Source organism: Balaenoptera physalus (assembly GCF_965194825.1).
Source record: "Balaenoptera physalus genome assembly, chromosome: 19".
Taxonomy (NCBI): Eukaryota; Metazoa; Chordata; class Mammalia; order Artiodactyla; family Balaenopteridae; genus Balaenoptera; species Balaenoptera physalus.
Window position 1 is genome coordinate 1190149 of NC_138900.1, and position 23700 is coordinate 1213848.

At 43.9% G+C, this 23700-nt stretch overlaps 2 protein-coding genes across 24 annotated transcripts in view; one reads left to right on the forward strand and one right to left on the reverse strand.

Annotated features, from left to right (window-relative positions):
- LOC309648109 (uncharacterized protein) overlaps positions 1–7625 on the forward strand; it is an 81595-nt gene extending 73970 nt beyond the window's left edge. Inside the window, exon 6 of one of the 2 annotated variants that reach the window (XM_082436243.1) lies at positions 7372–7625. The gene's annotated coding sequence lies outside the window, so the exon portion shown is untranslated. Of the gene's footprint in view, positions 1–4549; positions 5331–7371 lie in introns of those variants that run through there. The other variant, XM_082436244.1, reaches the window with a different exon arrangement.
- LOC309648180 (uncharacterized protein) overlaps positions 1–23700 on the reverse strand; it is a 57940-nt gene that overhangs the window by 12006 nt on the left and 22234 nt on the right. For 3 of the 22 annotated variants that reach the window (XM_082436546.1, XM_082436547.1, XM_082436541.1), the window contains 4 exons: positions 15465–15694; positions 12700–12826; positions 9998–11447; positions 320–3806 (listed from right to left, as the gene is read on the reverse strand). In XM_082436546.1, the coding sequence (XP_082292672.1) occupies positions 10198–11447; positions 12700–12826; positions 15465–15668 (1581 nt within the window). In that variant the 5' untranslated portion in view covers positions 15669–15694 and the 3' untranslated portion in view covers positions 320–3806; positions 9998–10197. Of the gene's footprint in view, positions 1–254; positions 3807–9997; positions 11448–12699; positions 14853–15272; positions 15695–23700 lie in introns of those variants that run through there. The other 19 variants (XM_082436544.1, XM_082436543.1, XM_082436548.1 and 16 more) reach the window with 14 other exon arrangements.

A 23700-nucleotide genomic window follows, 5' to 3' on the forward strand; every position in this document is an offset into this window, starting at 1 on the left:
CCTCCTAATGAAAGCACTCGCCTCACCCTGACGTTCCAGGCATGACTACGACTCACACTCTCTGCTCCCTGATGTGAGCACCCCAGTCTCCCGAAAGTTCCCGGCTCAGTGACAACCCCAAGTCTTTGCTCCTGCTAGTGGCTCGGCGGGGTACCACTCTTAAACGTCTCACCACACTGGCTATTAGAAATGGCGGCTCCATCTGCAAACTCCCTGGAGTCTGGGCCACAAGAGCCTCAATAGGCACCACTCACTCGGGGTCCTACGATTCGAAGGTGGGGGGCGAGACGCGTCAAGACCCGGGGAACGCAGCACCCACCTAAGCGGGTCCGTCCCCAAGGCCGCCGCCATCACAGTCTGGACCACACAGATTCGGGAGGGATCCCAGGTCGGTAACCAGGCATAGCCGTTGCTCGGCCAGGCCGCAGAATTCTCGCGAGCGCTGCCACCACCGAGCCACTCTGCATCGAGAACAGTGTAGCCTCTCGCGCCTTCTCACTTTCCGTCACCGCTGAATCGAACCTCAGCTCCCGACGTTATGCTCTGATGGGTCGACCAGGAGCCAACAAAATGTCCGCCGCGAAGAAGATGCCGGAAGTCCCTCCCAGACGACTTCCGCACGTACGGAAATGCCCTTAAGAGTGCCGCCGCTGCGCGGCACACGGGCTTCTGGGTAATGTAGTTCCCGCTGAGCCATCGGCCGCAGCGACTGGTTGACGCCCTCGCGTGGAACCACAAGGGACGCTGGGGCCTCACGGCTCCGAGGACGGGGCGGAGCTTCACTCTTCTTAAGAAGCCCGCGCCCAGTTTCCGTGTAATGTACTCTGCAAGGATTGAAGAAATGTTTAGAAATGTTCTCTCAGATATTCCCCAAAGCTACAAAACCTAATGGACACACCACATCAAATGTCACTTTGAGTCCACTCATAGTCCACTCATATTTCCTTGTTTTTTAAAAACTTACAGATGGAAGAGAGAAGCAAAGATGCAATTATGAAAAAATAAGTAAATTATGCGATATGCTGTATGATGATAGGTGCCTTGGGGGAAAAAAGCTGGATTTCGGGGAAAAGCAGGGAATGAGACGATGTAATATTAAATAGAATAGTAATGAGAAACCTCATGGATACTTCAGGCAAGACTTGAAAAATGATGAAGAATTAAGTCATGTGGCATTTTTGTGCATATCCAAGCACTGTATCAGCCAGTGTCATGTCCTAAGCAAAGCCAGGTGCTGATGCCCATGGAACTAGGTGAGTGAGGAAGGGAGTTTTAAAAAGGAGGTCAGGGACTTCCCTGGTGGCATAGTGGTTAAGAATCCTCCTGCCAATTCAGGGGACACAAGTCTGAGCCCTGGTCCAGGAAGATCCCACATGCCATGGAGCAACTAAGCCCAAGCGCCACAACTACTGAGCCTGCGAGCCACAGCTACTGAAGCCCACACGCCTAGAGCCCATGCTCTGCAACGAGAAGCTATCACAATGAGAAGGCTGCCAAAATAAATAAATAAATTTATAGGGAAAAAAAAAAAAAAAGGAGGTCAGAGGGACTTCCCCACTGGTCCAGTGGGTAAGACTCCGTGCTGCCAATGCAGGGGGCCTGGGTTCCATCCCTGGCTGGGGAACTAGATCCCACACATGTGCCGCAACTAAAGATCCCACATGCTGCAACTAAGACCTAGTGCAGCCTAAATAAATAAATATTTTTTGGAATATTACTCAGCCATAAAAAGGAACGAAATTGAGTCATTTGTTGAGATGTGGATGGATCTAGAGACTGTCATACAGAGTGAAGTAAGTCAGAAAGAGAAAAACAAACATCGTATATTAACGCATGTATGTGGAACCTAGAAAAATGGTACAGATGAGCCGGTTTGCAGGGCAGAAGTTGAGACACAGATGTAGAGAACAGACATATGGACACCAAGGGGGGAAAACTGCGGTGGGGTGGGGATGGTGGTGTGCTGAATTGGGCGATTGGGATTGACATGTATACACTGATTTGTATAAAATTGATGACTAATAAGAACCTGCAGTATAAACAAACAAACAAAACAACTAATACTAAACTTTCATTGGCTTATCTGTATGGAAATATGTTAATATAAATGTTTCAGACATTACGTGAAATTTCTAAAAATCTTATATGTTCTGGTATAATGTCATAAGTCATAATTCTAGTTATTACTTTAAAATGTATATCTCAGAAAAAACTAAATTTCTTTGTCAATTGCACTATTATGAACTTTCATCAAATCTTTAACTGTGGTCATTTTTGAGTCTTTTGTCATTTACAGACAGTTCTGGGTGTACTCTGATGCTTTTGCAAATATGTTCCTATAAAAGGGTTTCATCTTCACGGAATTCATAGAAAAGACTCTGACAAGTACAGGTTTCTGGTAACTGTACTGCTGAACTGAATGAATAAGCATTTTCAGAACTCTAATGAAAAACTGATGAACTCATACAAGTGCTAACAAAAGATCAAGATGAAAAAAAAAATTAATTCCATGGGACTGAATGAACTGATGAGGATGATTATAATTTTTGTGACTTTGTTTGAATTAAAAAAAAAAATCCCACAAGGACTCAGAGGCAAAGAATATAGAAATCAATTTTCACTGCAAAGTAAAGGAGCTGTTACAGTGGAGGATTACTGGACTGAATGTCAATATTGTGACATAGTATGAGTGTGTTTCGTGTTTGGTAATTGCAATCATTGTTGCTTTTGTTGTGGTCATCCATTTACAATGCTTGGTGTCAGTCTATTTATCTCTTGTAAAAATAAAATACTGTGTGTGTGTGTGTGTGTGTGTGTGTGTGTGTAAAAATAAATAAATAAATAAATAATTTTTAAAATTCAAAAAAGGGAGGTCAAGAGGAACATGGGCTAAAGACCTGTGAAGTGCCTCAGGGTCTTGTAAAACTTTTGAATTTTCTTTAAGTAAAAGGAGAAGTCTTTCCAGGATTTTAGTCAAAGGTGGACACTACCTGACTCATAGTTTTAAAGGGTCGTGTTGGCTGGAGAGTTGAGAATAGACTGCAGAAAAACAAGCATAGGATAGAGAAAATCAGTTAGATGACCATTGCAAAAATCCAGGTAGAGGATGGTGCTAATCAGGCTGGGGGCAGGCATGGTGATGAAAAGTGGTGAGACTCATGATATACTTTGAAAGTGGACCCAATCAGATTTCCTATGGGGCTGGTTCTGTGGTATGAGAAAAAGAATGAGTCAAGGATGATCCCTAGAGTTTTTAGTCTCAGCAACTGGAAGGATGGGGTTGGCATCGACTGAAAATGGGAAAGCTGTGGCCAGAGCAGAATTAAAAGAAAGCTCACACTGAAAACACCAAATGCTGGTGAGGATGTTTAGCAACAGGAACTCTCATTCATTGCTGGCTGGAATGCAAGTGGCACAGCCACTTTGCAAGACAGTCTGGCAGTGTCTTAAAAACTAAACATAGACTTACCATACAATCCAGAAATTTTGTTCCTTGGTATTTACCCAAAGGAATTGAAAACGTTTGTCCACACAAAAACCTGCACATCATGGATGTTTATAGCAACTTAATTCATAACTGCCAGTGTTCCATCTTGGAAGCAAGCAAGATGTCCAGGAGGTGAATGGATAAATAAACTGTGGTACATACAGACAAGGAAATACTATTCAGCTCTAAAAAGAAATGAGCTATCAAGCCACGACAAGACATGGAGGAAACTTAAATGCATATTACTAAGGCAAAGAAGCCAATCTGAAAAGGCTACGTACTGTATGATTCCAACTCTGACATTCCGGACAAGGCAAACCTATGGAGACAGTAAAAATATCAGTGGTTACTAGGCCTTAGGCAGGAGGGAGGGATAAAAAGGTGGAGAATTTTTAGGGCAGTGAAACTCATCTGAATGGAACTCTAATGGTGGATTGCAGTGTAAGCCCTGACAGTTGTTTTATTTTCTTTTTTGTAACGCAAGTGCCTGACTTAAACTTTGTTTGCCAAGGCATCAAAGAGGCATCCACTTCAAAGATGGCTATCTGGAATAAACAACATTGCCAGCCAGGTGATTAGATAAAGAGCCAGCCTGCCTTTCCCACTGGGGCTCCTTTGCTTTAGGAGCTGTTGGTTGATTTCTGTAACTGACCATTTGGGTTACTTGTTTTTTTCTCTTCCTGTGCTTTAAACTCCTACTCTTATGTTTTAAATTCCCCAATAAAGAGTGAGCCCATAAAACCCTACACCCCCACTCTCGACCACAATAAAAGCAGAACCCCAGGCCCACGTACTGTCTCTCTCCCTTAGACCTTGTTATGTGGATCCGGATGTGCTATGTAATTTCCAGGTTTGTAAATAATAAACCTATATGGACTTCCCTGGCAGTCAATTGGTTAAGACTCCACGCTTACACTGCAGGGGACGCAGGTTCGATCCCTGGTCAGGGAACTAAGATCCCACATGCTGCACGGCCAAAAATAAATAAATGTAGTAAAAAACTGTTTAAAAATAATAATAATAAACCTGTATTTTTTTTCAGTTTCCTGGATATTGCTGAAGGGCATCTTGCAATCACAATAAGAACCACAAGAGCCAGTCCAACCACAACATTGCTCACTGACAGACTGAGACCAGCTCAGAACAATGGATACATGCCACTATACACTTATCCAAACACATAAAATGTACACCAAGGGCGAACCCTAATGTAAACCATGGTCATTGGGTGATAATGTGTCATTTTAGGTTCATCAATTGTAACAAATATATCACTCTAGTGGGGAGTGTTGATAATGGGGGAGGTTATGCATATATGCGGGCATGGGGTATATGGGAAATCGCTGTACGTTCCTGTCAATTTTGCTGTCAACCTAAAACTGCTCCAAATAAATAAAGTTTTAAAAAAAATTTTAAATGAAAGCTGAGAAGTTTGAAGGTGTTGAATTTGTGATGTCTACCAGATGTCCAGGAATAGGTTACAAAGTAGATCATTAGACAATCACTGGATTTTTGGATGGAGATATACATTTGGAAGTTTTGAGCTTAAAACGATATTTACAACCATGCCATTGCATAAGATTACCAACAGAATGTGTATAGGTTGTGAAGAGACAAATAACTGCTGATTGAGCTCCTGTTTATTACAATATTAAGGGAATGCATTTAAAAAAAACAAAGCCAGGGAGTTCCCTGGTGGTCCAGTAGTTAGGATTCCTTCCAGGCTTTCATGCTGTGGCCCGGGTTCAATCCCTGGTCGGGGAACTGAGATTCTGAAAGCTGCACAGCAAGCCAAAAAAAATAAATTTTTAAAAAATTAAATCAAAAAATTAAAAAAAACAAATCCAGTATATTAAGAATACAAAGGAGGGGGCTTCCCTGGCGCAGTGGTTGAGAATCTGCCTGCCAATGCAGGGGACACGGGTTCGAGCCCTGGTCTGGGAAGATCCCACATGCCGCGGAGCAACTAGGCTCGTGAGCCACAACTACTGAGCCTGCGTGTCTGGAGCCTGTGCTCTGCAACAAGAGAGGCCGCGATAGTGAGAGGCCCGCGCACCGCGATGAAGAGTGGCCCCCACTTGCCACAACTAGAGAAAGCCCTCGCACAGAAACGAAGACCCAACACAGCCAAAAATAAAATTAATAAAAGAAAAAATAAAAGAAAAAAAAATGGTGTCAATAGCTCCTGAAAGGAACTTTAAGGAAAATCTTAAATTCATTAATAATGATGGAGTTGTGAAGATAAAAACTCTCATTAGAACGATTAGAGAATACATAGGAGTTGAGGTAATAGAAACAAAAAGAGAGAGAAAATGCTCATAAAATTTAGCCATAAAGCATGAGGGAGAGAAATAGTAGAACAGAAAATGTACTAGATCATAAAGTGAAGGGTAGCTATTTTATGAAGTACACAAATTTTATTGTTGCTATTTGTAAAACAGATTAAAAGACTGAAGATCAATGATGGGTGGTTTATCATCAATAGATTTACAAAACCAAGAACAAAACCCCTCAGAAGCTAAGTCATGGGAAAATCATCCTTAGATGGCATTAATGGAGGGACTGACCCTAAATTGAGGGGAGGCATCACTACCTTCTCAACATAAGGGAGCCCATAAGATATTTGTTTTAGATTTGGGAGGCAGAGGGTATTGTCAAATAAAATCAAATAATGATTTTCTTTTCTCTGTATAAAGGTAGCAGAATGTTAATATAGATAGAAGTAATCCTGGGGGAACTTTATATAAAGTAACAAATAGTTCTGAGATTCTTGAGGTTTTCGGTGAATATATTAAGCTAGGAACACCAAGCTGGATAGGCAAGTAGCAGAAGTGGGGAAGGTGCTGCTGGAATAGGGGACAACTGGAGCATTCAGGTAAAGTCCTTGACCAGGATTTGGAATCTTTTAAATGAGAGATCAGTAATGACAACTTTTTAAGCAGATGGACTAAACATTTATAGATAATTAGTAGGACTAATTAGTAGGACAATTCCGGCTAGAAGAGGTCCTAGGTTATCTGGACATTCCCCAGCTAAGTGATGTGAAGTTTGCAGGTGGTGGCAGTTAGTAAGGCTAATAAGTAATCGAAATATGGAGTCTTTTTAGCCAACAGGAGCAATGGAATGTTAGAGCAGTGATTGTTGAGCTCAGGAATTATGTAGCTCTGAAGAGCAGAGAATGTGTTTGTGAACCTGATGATGGATCTGGTCTTCCCCTGTATCTGCATCTTATGCTCCCTGCTGTAAGTGGCTGGCATGTGCAACTGGGCCAAGGGTTATTGGGGTAGGGTGCAAGTACACTTCCCTAACTGTTGGGATCTAGTGGTTGTGCTGTAAGGACAGTTCCCATTAGAACCACAAATAAGAATTATGTGTTCCACTACAAACGGCCTATGACACACCATGAAGATGCTACTGAGTTCATAATAAGAATTCAAGTGGGGTGAGTGTACAAAGCAAAAATAAGATTTTAAGAAGCCCTTAGCATTCTGGATGTCAGATCAAAGAGTGCAGATTTAGGGTAAAAAAACAAAAATAGGGACTTCTTCCCTGGTGGTCCAGTGGGTAAGACTCCGTGCTCCCAATGCAGGGGGCCCAGGTTCAATCCCTGGTCAAGAAACTAGATCCTGCATGCATGCTGCAACTAAGAGGTCCGCATATTGCAACTAAGATCCCGCGTACCACAGCTGGGACCTGGCACAGCCAAAATTAATTAATTAATTAATTAAAAAATAAATATTAAAAACCAAAAACTTAAGATAAAAAAAAATCTTAGAACTACAGTTCAGCTCTGCAATATGTGTTCCCTTCAAACAAAAGGGAACTTATAGGCATACCTCATTTTATTGTGCTTTGCAGATACCGAGTTTTTTTTTTTTTTACAGATTGAAGGTTTGTCGCAACTCTGCATCAAGCAAGTCTATTGGTGCTGTTTTTTTTCCAACAGCATTTGCTCACTTTATGGCTGTGTCACATTTTGGTAACTCTTGCAAAAATTCAAACATTTTCATCATTATTATATTTGTTATGATCTTTATCAGTGGTCTCTGATGTTACTATTGCAAAAAATTATGACTCACTGAAGGCTTAGGGGATGGTTAGCATTTTTTCTTTAGGAATAAAGTATCTTTTAAATAAAGTATGTTCATTGTTTTTTCAGACATCATGCTATTGCACATTTAATAGACTACAGTATAAACATAACTTTTATAAGCACTGGGAGACCAAAAAATTCATGTGACTTCCTTTACTGCAATATTTGCTTTACTGCAGTGGTCTGGAACTGAACCCACAACATCTGAGGTACTCCTATAGTGAGGCTCTTCGTAAGAGATGGTGGCTGAGCAAATGGAACATGGAGACTGCAGCAAAGGTTCTCTGGGCTGATAAAAGTGTAGGTGGAAATTGTGCAATGAGGAAGTCACCATCAATGGTCTTAATAAAATTTCCATGCAGAGACAATCCTAAAATTTAACTCCAAGTTTAATGGTAAATATCGATATGAAGATTTTTAAAACTGGTTTTAATATTTAAGAATCTCACAATTTCAGAGCCAAAGAAAGATTAATCAGCACTTTGTATTTTCCGAATGTACTTTAGATTATCAGGCTTTAATAATGTCATGTTGCATAATTTAAGTGCTACTGATTTCTCTCACTATACCTGGGAACAATTATCACGTCCTAGATACTGCAGTTCCAAAAGTATTGTCGTTTGTAACAGCTGTACTCTCTTGAGGGTGGTCTTTGGGCCTACAAAAAAAAACCTGGTGGGGCTTCCCTGGTGGCGCAGTGGTTGAGAATCTGCCTGCCAATGCAGGGGACACGGGTTCGAGCCCTGGTCTGGGAAGATCCCACATGTCACGGAGCAACTGGGCCTATGAGCCACAACTACTGAGCTTGCGCGTCTGGAGCCTGTGCTCTGCAACAAGAGAGGCCGCGATAGTGAGAGGCCCGCGCACTGCGATGAAGAGTGGCCCCCAGTCCCCGCAACTAGAGAAAGCCCTCACACAGAAACGAAGACCCAACACAGCCAAAAGAAATAAATAAAAAAAACAAAAAACAAAAAATCTGCCATCCAAGGTACTTATTAGGACCACAGAGGCCAGCAGTCTTTCCCAGAAGGCCTTGTACATTGTGTGACTTTTTCTGACACCAAATATGTCATTCCAACACCAATTCTCCAATTCTCCAACACCAACTGGGTATCCTACAATTCAATTCAATTCTGACACTAACTACTTGGAGTTAGTGCAGACCCCACTGGTTAAGGACTCAGTCCCATGAGACTGCCAGCCACAAAATGGGTCCCAAAGCTACCCCCACTTCTGCCAAGTCGACTACAAATCTGGTTTGATAATTTTCTAGAATGACTTATAGAACTCAGGAAAATGCCATACTTACAATTACAGTTTATTATGAAGGACACAAGTCAACAGCCAGATAAAGAAGTGAGGTCCAGAAGAACCCCAAGCACAGGAACCCGTAACCCAGTGGAGTCAGTGTATACCCCCTTTCCTGGTTGGATGTATTTACCAACATGGAAACTCCCCAAATCCTACTGTTCAGGGATTTTTTACTAAGGTTTCATTACTTAAGCAGGGTTGACTAAATCACTGGCCATTGTGATTGAACTCAATCTCCAGCTCCTTCCTCTCCCCAGATGTCAGGGGTGGGGCTTAAAAGTTCTAACCCTCTAATATCTGGTGACCAGCCCCCATGCTGAAGACCTTTACAGGCCTCCGCCTTGAGTCATTTCATTATCACACAAAAAAACACTCTTATTACTCAGGAAATTCCAAGGGTTTTAGAAGATCTCTGCCAGGAACCGGGGACAAACATCAAATATTTACTTTTTTATTTTACCACAGACAGGAATACAGCTTAGAAAAAAACTGCAGTAAGACAGACTTTCTTACACCATACTGTTCCCTGAGACCCTCATGAAACCTGTCCACCTGTTCACACTAGCAAAGCCAAATTCTATGTTTTCTTTTTTTTTTTTCAAATTCTGTTTTCAACTACCCCACATGGTGAATAAAACTGTTAAGGTTAAAGGTGACTTAAACAGTAAGATTTTTATTATTATACAAATCAGAGCAATATGCAGCAGATCGTTCCCAGGTTGGCGACTTGGAGGACAGAAAATGCTTCAAAAGTATCACCTAAGACCAACAACGCTATGAAGAAGCAAAACTTTACAAGCCACCAGCAGTTCCCAGACTGGGCCCTTTGGGCCCAAACTGGGTCAGGTCCGTGCCATAACTAGTTAGAGAGAAGGGAATGGGAACTCCCTAGAGGCTTGGACTATGATTTCCTCTAGAGAATGGGAGAGAGAGCACAAACATCTGTCTTCTCTGAGCATGCTGTGGTGACTGATGCACACTATGAGGACCTGCCAGATGGTAGAGGCGAGTTGACTTCTGCCACAGAACCTGGCAGTGACTTAATTATGGCAAGGTTCCTGAGCAGGTAAAATATGAAATGCCGCTCCTGAAAATTTCTCACATACCTGGAACTCATGGCAGATGGCTCCTCATAGAGGCTATCTAGTGCTATCACACTGAGCAAAGACATAGCACATTCCCTGAAGGTCTAAGGCCATTATCTTATGTAGATTTCCTCATGCAAAAGGTATTTTTTCCACATTAGCTGAATTCCTAAAACTTAGATCTGAGTTGTGAGATTTTGGTGTTGAATCAGAGCAGACTGTTAACTGAAGGCTTTCTCATGTTGGCTGTACTCTTGTGGCCTTTTTCTAGTGTGAAGTTTATGGTGCTGAATGAGGCTGTAGTTTTGGCTAAAAGATTTTCCACATTCACTGCATTCATAAGGTCTTTCTCCAGTGTGAATTCTCCGATGTAGAATGAGGCTGAAGCTTTGGCTAAAGGATTTCCCACATTCCCTGCACTCATAAGGCCTTGCTCCTGTATGAACTCTTCGGTGTTGAACGAGGCTGGAGCTTTGGCTAAAGGATTTCCCACATTCACTGCACTCATATGGCCTTTCTCCAGTGTGAATTCTGCGGTGCTGAATGAGGCTGGAGCTTTGGCTAAAAGATTTCTCACATTCACCACATTCATAAGGCCTTGCTCCTGTGTGAATTCTCTGATGCTGAACAAGGCTGGAGCTTTGTCTAAAGAATCTGCCACATTCAGTACACTCATAAGGCCTTGCTCCAGTGTGAATTCTCTGGTGCCGAACAAGTTTGGATTTGCACCCAAAAGCTTTCCCACATTCGGCACACTCATAAGGCCTTTCTCCAGTGTGAATACGCTGGTGCTGAACAAGTTTATATTTGAACCTGAAGGCCTTCCCACATTCACTGCATTCAAAAGGCCTTTCTCCAGTATGAAGTGTGTTGTGCCGAAGAAATGTGTGCTTGTAAGTGAAGGTTTTCCCACATTCACTGCACTCATACAGTCCTCCAGAGTGAATTCTTTGGTGCTGAACAAGTGTACGTTTGCGGCGGAAGGCTTTCCCACATTCACCACACTTGTAAGGACTTTTTCCACAGTGAAAGGCCTCCTCACAGCCAGTACTGCTGTGTATACTCAGTACCGCTTTGGGAGTGGCCTGGTACTGGAAAAGGCCCACGGTGCCCTTTCCACCCTCCCCACAGGTGAAAGGCTTCCCTGACAAATAGATTCCATAGCTCTTCAAAAAGGAGGTCCTGTTCATACCCTTGCTGCAGGGTTTTTCCCCACTGTGCTCCTTCTGGTGTTGGTGAAGATTCACCCTGAAACAGAATTGTTCCCCACATGTACACGATTTCTGCCCAGTATACGTTCCTTGATGCTCAGCCAGGTACAAAACGTCCTTCATGACAGGAACACACATCTCACAGAGATGAGTTTTCTGGGTTGACGGATCTGGCTTTAGAGTCCTGATTTGTGGCATTCTTTCCTGAGAAACACTCTGTCCTGAAGGAGCCTTGTCATTCTCTATGCCACACAAACAACCTGAAAACAGAAAAATGCTAGTGAAGTACGTGGGGACTTCACTTTGGGGACTGGTGGCAGCCACATCACAAATATGTGTCTGACACACCAAAGAATGAATACATGAGGTGGTTTTCAGGATGACGGAGTTGGAATCAGGACGAGGAAGGGGCTGTTTTGCAGTACTGGGACTCTAAAAGGTTACAGAAATAGGGAAGCCTCACAAGATGAAAAAATGTTAAGAATGTGATGCAGCACAGTGAGGAGAGGCAGGCAGTTTTCAACTCACTTCTCACACCTTGAGCAGTGCCTTAGCTGCTGCTAACATGTGAGTGTTGTACAGAAATTTTTGTCCAGGGATAGAAAAATCCATTTGCAAATGACTAACTGGTGTTCAAGGACTATCAAGGATATGTGCACACCAACATATGAGCCAACACTGGAGAACACTGCAGAGGCAGCAGTAGAGAAGAATAGGTAACAGGTGGAGGCAGGAAAGTTGGGTATAGCCACGGGCCAGAAGTCAGAGTTAAAGTGACAAGCTGGCCAAGTATAAAGAATGGGGAAGAAGAGATGGAAATGAGGTGTGGCACCCAGCAGTGGCACCAAAACACTAGTTTGAACAGGTTCCTGGTATGATGTGAACACAGCCCTGATGTCATGTCCTTGCCAGGCCCCCTCTAGCCCATTGTGCCACAGTGGGCCATTCTATGAAGCACCCAGGACTCTCCCCTGCAACCCACATTAACTACATGGGACTTAGAAAATTCAAGTCCTAAGGGACAGACAGGACAGGCAAGTGGCCAATTCCAGCCCAAAGAAACATCACATAACAGAGCACAGAAAAGAAAACTAAATGTTACAAAAAGAACCTCAGATGAGGATATCACAAAAACAGCTCATGGTGCAACTAAGTAGTGCCCATGTCCAGTGACATGCAATTCTTGGCACAGGCAGGCATGAAAGAACTGTCAGAAGAAGGGAGCAAAACCTAGGAACCATGGATCTGGAAAGTCACCCAGGCAGGGAGGAGGCAAGCAAGATGGGACCCATTTGGCTTCCTACTAGGCTTCGGAGCAGCAGGTATTAGGTCTCCAAGGAGAGAAAGGGGCAGTGCAAACAACCCAGCCCTAGCAACAGCAGCACCTTCCAAAGAAACTAGGAAAGGAAGTAGTCCCCATGGTTTGGATGCAGGAAGGACAGAGCATCCCCTAAGGAAAAGCAGAAAGGCAAAGTCTAGCCCAGGTCATAGGGGTGGGTGTGCAGGCCTTACCCAGTGAGGATATAAGTGTAAAGATCTCCAGCATCACATCATGGTACAGGTGTCTCTGAGCCTCATCAAGGAGACTCCATTCCTCCCAGGAGAAGTACACAGCCACGTCCTCCAAAGTCACACTGCCCTTTCATGATGGGGACAGATGAAACCACTGGTCCTCTCTCCTGAGGACCCACAATCCATCCTGCACACATCCAGCCCATGCCCAAGTTTCTTCCAGGCTCCCCACTTCAGATGAGATACCAGAACCTGATGCCACTGGCACTGCTCTCTCCTCACGGTTCCAATAATCACTGTGCCCAGCCCTCAGCAACTACAGACAGGTAGGCAGAGAGAGGCCATCAGAGAGATGCTCAGGGACAGAACTGCATGGCTCCATCTCTTCCTGCCAGGCAATTTCCGGGGGGGTCTTCCGTATCATGCCTCACAATAAAATGTGGAGTCACCCATCACCCTTAAGTCCCCTGTACCAGGGCCCAGGGGCCATCAATTCATGCTCCCTCTCTCCACATGTACCTCTCTCACATCTCCAGACCCCATGGTTGCATCCTCACAGCCACTGCCAACTCCCTGTCCCACACTATAGTCATCTTCCTAGACTCACCCCAGAGAATCTGGCAAATTCAAACAGAATCCAGTTCTACCCAAGACCTCTGATGGATCCCAACACCATCTGAAGGCCTTTCTGCCTGTTTCTAATTCTAGCCTCAACATCAGTCATACAGAACCATATGTGAATTTCAGATACCCATAACCCTCTCCTACTTCTAGGCTGTACTCATTCCCTCAGCAGCCACAATCCTCCTCTCTCCACCTAACCCTCATTAAAATCCCAGCCACAATGGTACCCACACTAGGCATAGTGATTCTCACAGATGACCACATTTGCCCATTATGTTATCTACATTATCTACTGAAACATCTCACCAAAGCCCACCACAAAATTCTAGCAAATGCATCTTATCTCTATTAGTTCTCTGCCTCTGCATCTGTCTGTCTACTCTTCCTTTGGAAGTCTTGGATACCTGCCAACACCTCCGGTCCCACACATACTCCCTTCACGGCTATTTCTCTCCCACATCTGTGTTTATGATGTCCATAACCCCCAACCAGGTGCCCAAGCAATAGATCAATTCTCGGAACTCAAACACTTCTTTCTGACCTGTTAATAACATTATCACCATGGTCTGAATTCCACTTTCTAAATACAATCCATAGTTCAACACTGGTGCAGACACTAGCCACCACTTTCAGATGTCTCCATCCTGAACCATGCCCCAGATTTCCAAACCTCTGTGTCCAGCTGCCCGCCTGATGCCACTACTCATTTGTTCTCTGAAGAATCTCATAATTTTAACACAGCCAAAAACAAAATTCCTGATATCCCCAATGAAAATCACTCTTACTACTGATTATCTCATCTCAGTTAATGAAGCTTCCATTCTTTCAGCTGCTAAGACCAAAACTTTAGTGCCATCACTGACTTTTACCGTTCTCTCTCCCACCCTCAAAATCAGAAAATCTGGGCAGCCCTTCTTAAATAATGGATACAGAATCCAACCACTTCTTCCAACTCCACAGCCACTACTCTGGTCCATGAACACGCACCAGGACTTCTGCAGTACCCTCCTCCCTGGTCATCCTTCCTCCTCCCAAAGTCTGTTTTCCACTCTGTAACCAGATGGAGCCTGTTTAGACCTAAGTAAGATCATCTCCCTCCTCTGTTCCAAATCTCCCACTACCTCCACAATAGATGCTCAACTTCTCAGACAGCCACATTACAAGACTGACTCCTGTCCCCTTGCTCTCTGTTGCTAAAAGAAAGGAGACCTGCTGTGCCCTGCTCCCAGTTTGTGGACACACTACCAAACATTTGAACATGCTGGTACCTGTTTCTGGGATAACCTTCTACACCATTTTCCACAGATGACCAGAAAGCAACTCTTCCATGAAACCCTTGGTCTGGACTAGAATGCGTCTAGAGGATTTCTCCCAGGTCCCCAAACCCAAGGGCTGGGAGAATGGCAGGTGAAGAGTCCCACGACACCACAATCTCAAGTTCGTACGAGTGAGATCCAAACCAGTGAGGGCCTGGGACACCCTCCACTTCCCTGTGTAGGTTCCATAAGTACTTCCTCAGCCATGGGGACCTGTGGGCAGAAGCAAGCCATAAAGGTGTATTCCAAGGGGCACAAAACTCCCTGTACCCCTCGCCAGCCCTGGAGGCCAGATGACCTTGGGCTAAAAGACTAAACTCTCTGCTTCAGACCTCAGTGCTGCCTCTTCCCAGTTCTATGTTGGACAAGGACTCAACCTCCCTGTGCCTCACTATCCTCATCACCCCCATTCCAATCTGTTCTCCCTCAGAGTAGCTCTTGGAAAGGTTTTAAAACCCTAAATCAGACTATATCCCTCTTCTCTTCACAACCCACCATGGCTGCCATGGTCCTCAGAACGGAGGTACAAAACCCTCAGCTTGACAGTGCAGGTGTGAGTCCACCTCACACCCTCCGCTCCATGCAAATACAAGACAGTTCCAGGTTTCCCGAATCCTCCCACCTCAGTCTCACCTCCAAGCCTTTGCACCTGCCGGTCCCTCCACCTGTGACCCTCTCCCACGCGCCGTCACACTGTCAGAAACAGAGCCCATCCACGACCGCCTCACCGTCCTGGACACCGCGGCCTGAGCTGCGGGCACGTGGGCAGGGGATTTAGTGTCTGGTGGGGTGAGGGCGGTGAGGGCCTGGAGGACAACTGTTTACCTGAGGCGGGTCCCTTAGCGCCGCCATCGCCATCGGACTCTGTGGGCGGAGCTGGGCCGGTAGGGGCGGGAGAACAGAGGGGACCCAGCCACGGCCGGCCTTATCCAGGGTCTGACGCGGGACACCCCGGGCGGTGTCACCGAACCTCAGACCCGCCTCTGTGCAACGGGGACACCTCCACTCGGACCTCCTTAGTTCAGTCATCTCAGCCCCCACGGAGCCCTCCGGAACTAGAACAAATCCAGAGCAATTAAAATGGCCTCCACGAGGAGGAGGCCGGAAGTCCCTCTCCGATGAGAAGCGCATGCGCAGGAATGTCTTTACCCTGGGTTTTCATTGGCTTAGACACGCTGCCTCTCGGCGCACAGTCCTCTAGGAAATGTAGTTCTCAGAGGTCTAGCTAGGGCTCTAGCTGGTGGTCCCACCCCCACAAACCCAGAGGCACTGTGAGGGATCTAACTTGGCTGGAGGGGAGGTTTTCGTTACTTCTTAGAGTGGCTGTAGGGAGACTTATGGGGAGTGTTGTCTGCAAGTAATCACTAAAAGTTTTCAGAAATACTATTTCAGACCCCATGAAGCATGTTCCCAGACAGTAAAAGTAATATTGTAGGTGCTCCCAAAGTCTACAGATACATACTGGGCATATACCCTGAGAAAACCATAATTCAAAAAGAATCATGTACCACAATGTTCACTGCAGCTCTATTTACAATAGCCAGGACATGGAAGCAACCTAAGTGTCCATCGACAGATGAATGGATAAAGAAGATGTGGCACATATATACAATGGAATATTACTCAGCCATAAAAAGAAACGAAACCGAGTTATTTGTAGTGAGGTGGATGGACCTAGAGTCTGTCATACAGAGTGAAGTAAGTCAGAAAGAGAAAAATAAATACCATATGCTAACACATATATATGGAATCTAAAAAAAAAAAAAAAATGAAGAACCTAGGGGCAGGACAGGAATAAAGACTCAGATGTAGAGAATGAACTTGAGGACATGGGGAGGGGGAAGGGTAAGCTGGGACGAAGTGAGAGAGTGCATGGACTTATATATAATACCAAATGTAAAATAGAAAGCTAGTGGGAAGCAGCTGCATAGCACAGGGGGATCAGCTCCGTGCTTTGTGTGACCACCTAGAGGGGTGGGATAGGGAGGGTGGGAGGGAGACGTAAGAGGGAGAAGATAATGGGGATATATGTATATGTATAGCCGATTCATTTTGTTATAAAGCAGAAACTAACACACCATTGTCAAGCAATTATACTCCAATGAAGATGTTAAAAACAAAATAAAATAAAACAAAGTCTACAGATACAAATGGACAAACAATTCCATAAAGTCATTTGGACATAAAATATGTACATTGTTAGTGCCAACTAAAGAATGCTGCTAGCCATTTGGATCTATAAGGATTGAATCATTAGCCAATGCAGTCACTGATCCCCAGCACACCCTGAAAAAAGATCAGGGCAGAGAGAAGGAATGAGGCAGTCTGTGCTCTGGGAAAACTGGCAGAACAGGCTTTCAGAAAGTTACATTTTTTGAGGAGAAATTTTTTATGAACCTGGATTCTTACATCTTCCCATACTTAGAAAAACACTAAAACCATTAACTAAAATTCCTCGTGACTAGTGGCATGTGGGATCTTAGTTCCTGACCAGGGATGGAACCTGCACCTCCTGCACTGGAAGTGCAGAGTCTTAACCACTGGACTGCCAGGGAAGTCCCCTGACCTCCCTTCTTTTCTCTTCAGAACAGTTTCTCAGAGCTATCTGAGAGGCTGTCTCCTGGGCGATAGTTCTCAGTAAGATACTGAATAAACTTGACTCACAGCTTTTATTTATTGTTCTTTACATGCATGTAACCAATGCAGGGGATACAGGTTCGAGCCCTGCTCTGGGAAGATCCCACATGCTGCGGAGCAACTAAGCCCCTGCGCCAAAACTACTGAAGCCTACGCGCCTTAGAGCCCGTGCTCCACAACGAGAAACCACCACAATGAGAAGCCCACGCACTGCAACAAAGGGTAGCCCCTGCTCTCTGAAACTAGAGAAAGCCCGTGTGCAGCAACGAAGACCCAACGCAGCCTCAATAAATAAATGATGCCTTTAAAAATAATAATAAAAGAAAGGAAGAGATGCAATACATGTCCTGCGTCCAATTTGTGCCTTAGGAGAGGCAGTTCATGGGCATTGCCGGGGTGAAGATTTTAGTGTAAGGGGTGAAGTCAACTCCAACTTCGAGGTCTTGGGTTGGGACAACGTCATTTGAACTGTTATCATCTGAGGTGATGTCATCTCCAGCAACGAGCTCCTGGGCCAGGATGATGTTGTCTGGGATGTTGGATGGGAGTGTCCCTTCTAAGAGGGTACCCGCTTGAGTTGATGTGAACCTCAGCATTTGCCATGTTTAGTTGAAACAAAGGCTTCCTTGGAGCGTTGGAGCTTCTTGAAAATTGATAAAAGTACTCAGACCAGTAGCAGAAAAATCAAGTCACAAGAATGGTGTGCAGCTGCACTTGACAGGTTTTTGGTTTTTTCGTGGAGGAAGTTTAGGTTCAAATTATAACTCCGAAGTGAAAAAGGAATATCCTGGCAAGACCTCATATTGTGGCGTTAATACATGTGGAGACGTGTGATTTTGATTTAACTGTGAAGCAAGAGATTCCTAGAGGTTCTTGCTATTTTTACCGAGGGGACAATTTTTAAGTAATGACCCAACAGTTTATAATAAATGTGGAGATGTGGCCATTGTGAGCCAGGTCACCCCATGCTAAGATTCTTGCCTGAAGTTTGCCCAAGGGTGTTGTCCCTTGGGTCCTGTGTTCTGTCAGGGATGTCCTGGCTAAAGGATGGAAAGAAGCAACATTTCACTGAGCTCCACCATGTCTGATGGTTGGCAGTGCTGTTCATCTTCCACTGCAGTTCACTCAGTTAATCCCAAGGGGCTCTCCAGGTAGACTAGGGGCCTGAATGGAGGTGACCTTCCAGCACCATGGAATCTGGCAAGTGACTAAAGACAGAGGATGCCACCACTCCTACAGGTGGAATATGCCAGAGGTTCCAGGTTTGTTTCCAGGCTGTTTTAATCTACAGAGGCCTCGGTAGCTGTGTTGAGATTGGACTGTGTTGTTTCCATGACTCAAAGCATGATGGGCAGCTGAATACGGAGAGTCACAGGCTCAGGGTCTGTGACAGCCTCTATTTCCAGAAGACCCAGGAGGTAGCCAGTCATCGGTCGTTTTAATATCAGACAGCATGGGCAGAGAAGGCCAGCTTCTTGTATCAGAAGCCCTTGGTCAACTTATAGCCATCATGTGTCCAGACTCCAGCAGGTTTAAGGAGAAATTGCCAAATCCTCTATGGTAGAGTTTCTGAGGGCGCTATCAGGAGTGCCTGCTGATTTTAATTTGGAAGTAAAATTTGTAATGACGAATATGTTGGAGTAGCCAGGAAAAGGTGTATTGTACCCCTCTTAAGGTAGAAACAAACTGCAGTAGAGGCTATTGAAACAGGCACTGAAGAGAACATGTCAGCCAAATCTATAGAGCAAAAAATATTCACTCGTTGTTGATTGAATAGAATCAGTAACTTTTACTGGGTATTGGATATGGAACCTTGATGGACAGGACCATAGCATTAAGGTTGCAGTAATCTATCAAGTGGTGCTCATTATTTTTTTCAGTTTAAGAACAAGCAAAATTGGACTGTAAATGGAGAAGCAGTGGGGTATAATCACCATTTTATTACACATAAGTTTTAATCCTTGAAGGTCCTGTTTTGACTTACATGGGGTCACATTTATCAAGCCAATTTGTAAATGTCAAAGTCTTAATTTTAATCCATTTCTATTGTGTCAGAGCATCTATGCCCAATATGGAATATCTGAAAGCAATGGGTACTGTGACTATGGGAGACTGAGGCAAGGCTATGTCAGGAGGGGAAAATTTCCCGCTCTACCCCTCTTGAGTTCTTGTGGCTGGACTAATAATAAAATTGACACAAGGGACTTCCCTGGCCGTCTAATGGTTAAAACTCCACGCTTCCACTGCAGGGGGCGTGGGTTAGATCCCTGGTCCAGGAACTAAGATCCCGAATGCCGCGCAGTGTGGCCAAAAAAAAAAAAAAAAAACTGACACAAGACAGATTAACAGAACAAAAAGAAACACTTTAATTCATGTGCACTGAGGTCTCATAGGAACATGTCTCTTCCGTCAGTGTTTTTGTTCTAATCCCAAGTGTGAAATGTGAAACAAAATGGAGTCACTTATGTCAAGGGTTTTAAAATGGTGCTGTGGGACTTCTCTAGTGGCTCAGTGGTTAAGAATCCGCCTGCCAATGCAGGGGACACGGGTTTGACCCCTGGTCCGGGAAGATCCCACATGCCACGGGGCAACTAAGCCCGTGCACCACAGCTACTGAGCCTGCAAGCCACAACTACTGAAGCCCACACACCTACAGCCTGTGCTCCGCAACAAGACAAGTCACCTCAATGAGAAGCCCGTACACCGCAACGAAGAGTAGCCCCCCCTTGCCGCAACTAGAGAAAGACCACATGCAGCAATGAAGACCCAACACAGCCAAAAATAAACAAACGTTTTAAATATAAATAAATAAAACATTTTTTAAAAAGTGTTAAAAAAAATAAAATGGTGCTGGGAGTCCATTAAGGAGGTGAACCTGACACACGTCCTCAACGGGTAGAACCATGAACTTCTGATCTGGGCCAAACCACAAATCTTCCAAGAGCTCTGCAAGAACCTGTCATAGTAACGGACTTTGACCTCCCTTCAGTGATGGACTTAGCAGTCAATCAGGTTCAGCCAAGACTATTTTCTGCCTCCAATTCCAATTAAAATTCTTTGTAATGCAAACCTCCTTTCCTTGTTTTTATAAGCCCCTCAGATCTGTTGCACAACAATGTGAATGTATCTAACCCTGCTGAACAGTACATTTAAAAATGGTTAAGATGATAAATTTAATACTATGTATTTTTTACTACAATACAAAGAAAATAATCTTTAAAAAAATACAGATAAGTCTTTAAAAGTAGAGAAACTAGGACTTCCCTGGTGGCGCAGTGGTTAAGAATCCGCCTGCCAATGCAGGGGACACGGGTTCAAGCCCTGATCCAGGAGGATCCCACATGCTGCGGAGCAACTAAGCACATGCGCCACAACTACTGAGCCTGTGAGCCACAACTACTGAGCCCGGGTGCCTAGACCCCGTGCTCCGCAACAAGAGAAGCCACTGCAATGAGAAGTCTGCGCACCACAATGAAGAGTAGCCCCCACTCGCTGCAACTAGAGAAAGCCCGCGCACAGCAATGAAGACCCAACGCAGCCAAATATAAAAATTAATTAAAAAAACAAAAGTACTTGTAACATCCAGCAAAACCCATCAAAAACATAAATTAATTAATTAATTAATTAATTAACTAATTTAAAAGAGTGGAGAAACTATCCCAGCTGCAGGGAGAAAGTTGCAGACATCAGTCAGAGATATGGCAGTATGATAAGGGCGTTTGATGCCCTATTGCTGGTTTTGAGATAACAGCTTTGTGCTAGAACCGTAGGAGCTAAGGACAGTACACGTCTGACAGCCAGCAACCTTAGTCCTGACTCAGCAAGATGGAAAGGTCAGAGTTGTCAGTCACACAAAAACCTCTTTGAAGAAACTGGGACTTCGCAGATGCCCTCAACACAACCAGAGAGCATCTAGGGAGCTGAGAGTCCTCAGTCCTACAACCACATAGAATTGAACTCTGCCAACAACCCAAACAAGCAAGAATCTGGTTCCCCAGAGCCTCCAGAAAGGAACACAACCTGCCAGCATGCAGGAGTACCTGGCGCCCCAGGGACTGGGGGAGAGCTCTGCCTCTGGGTGACTGCATTAGTGTCCAGATGACTCCTTTCCACACCTGCATGGATGTTACCCCTGCAGTTACTGTCCTGGCATCAAACATCAATTTGATTCTTCTGACTCCGATTAAACATTATCCCTAAGTTATTGATGTGATGGTTTCTACTAACCTGGACTGGGTGATTATCCTCCTCACTCAGATGAAAGATGGGATCCTGGGAAACTCCTCACTTCTTTGTTTTTATACTTTCACTTCGATCACTGGAAGAAGTCTCACACCCACAGACCAAATCCTCAACCAACTTGTCCTAGCCAACTGCTTAGTTCTTTTCTCCAAAGGGATCCCTCAGGAAATGACAGTGTTTGGACTGAAATATTTCCTGGTCATTGCTGGATATAAACTTGTGTTCTATTTTCATAGAGTAGCCAGAGGGTTTTCCCTCAGCACTACCTGCCTCCTTGGTGGCTTCGAAGCCTTAAAGCTTTACCCCAGTAGCTCTAAGTGGATGGAGCTCAAAATTAGAATCTCAAAGTACATTGGCTTTTGCTGTTCCTTTTGCTGGATCCTGACTCTCCTAGTAAATACACATATTGCTATAAAGGTGCATGGGGCTTCCCTGGTGGCACAGTGGTTGAGAGTCTGCCTGCCAATGCAGGGGACACGGGTTCGAGCCCTGGTCTGGGAAGATCCCACGTGCCGCGGAGCAGCTGGGCCCGTGAGCCACAATTACTGAACCTGCGCGTCTGGAGCCTGTGCTCCGCAGCAAGAGAGGCCGCGATAGTGAGAGGCCTGCACACCACGATGAAGAGTGGCCCCAGCCTGCCACAACTAGAGAAAGCCCTCGCGCAGAAACGAAGACCCAACACAGCCATAAATAAATAAATAAATAAATAACAAATACTTTAAAAAAAAAAGTAAAATTCTATTAATTAAAAAAAAAAAAAAGGTGCATGGCCCAAGCAACGCCAAAAATATAAGTTTGGAAAAAGTACATAAATACTGTTCTGGGCCCACTCCTGACAGACGTACAAGCTCTTAGCTTTTGACATGCCTTCCTCATTAAGCTTAATCATTTCTAGCTTCTGATTTAAAGTGAAAGACGTGAAGTGACTCCAACCTTTCACTGGAACACTGGAGGTTATTGTAGGGTTATTAATTGGCTTAATTTCAATATTGTTGTGTCTCAGGGAATAGGGAGGCCAAAGAGAGAGAGAAAGACAGGGGAATGGCCAATCAGTGGAGCAGTCAGAACACACATTCATCAATTAAGTTCACCATCTTACAGGCGTACAGCTCATGGTGCTCCAAAACAATTACAATAGTAACATCACAAAAACAAAAAACAGAGTAACAAAAAAACCAACTGGGAATTTTCTGGCAGTCCAGTGGTTAGTACTCTGTGCTTTCACTGCTGAGGGCCTGGGTTCAATGCGTGGCCAGAGAACTAGGATCTCACAAGCTGCATGGCACAGACAAAAAAAAAAAAAAAGTAACATCAAAGATAACTAATCACAGATCTCATAAGAAGTATAATAATAATGAAAAAGTTTGAAAACTTGTGAGAATTACCAAAATGTGACACAGAGATACAAAATGAGGAAATGCTGTTTGAAAAATGGTGCCAATAGATTTGCTCAGTGCAGGGTTGCCACAAACCTTCAATTTATTAAAAAAAAATACAGTATCTGTGAAGCACAATAAAACAAGGTACGTCTGTAGTCTGCCTTAAAGAACAAATATATTTTTGAGAAAATTGATAAAATTCAGCACTGATAAAATATTTATCACACTTTAAAATATTTTTATTTTGTGTGAGAAATTTATTGTCATTATGGAAATACTCTTACATTTTAGAGAAGCATTCTCAAGAAACTATGTATTAAACAACACCATCTCTGGGTTTTAAGTAAAAGAACCCACTAATGTGCATGAGAGATGAAACACGAATGACTATAAACAATGACAGAAGGTTGGGGATCCATAAGACAGTCTTTTCTACTTTTGTGTATATTTGAAAATAGCAATTACAAACAGTAGACTATATCCTGTATCAGAAATCTTATAAGTTGAAAAGCACAAATTTAAAAAGGGCTTAAGGAAATTTTATGCATCAAAACAACAAAATTGACATTTTTAATATATACATGTCAATTATATATCAATTAAACTCTTTTAAGTTACAAATATTGAAACATCATCACTCTCTAATCATTTCTCTGTTTAGAATGGTGTGATACTGCCAACTCTTCCCCACTCTATTCAGTGACATCAGGTTGGTAGTTTGAAATTGTTCATGGTATTTATACCAAAGAAACTGGCAAACACTACAAACCAAGGCTTGATTTATAGTATTACTGAATGCAATA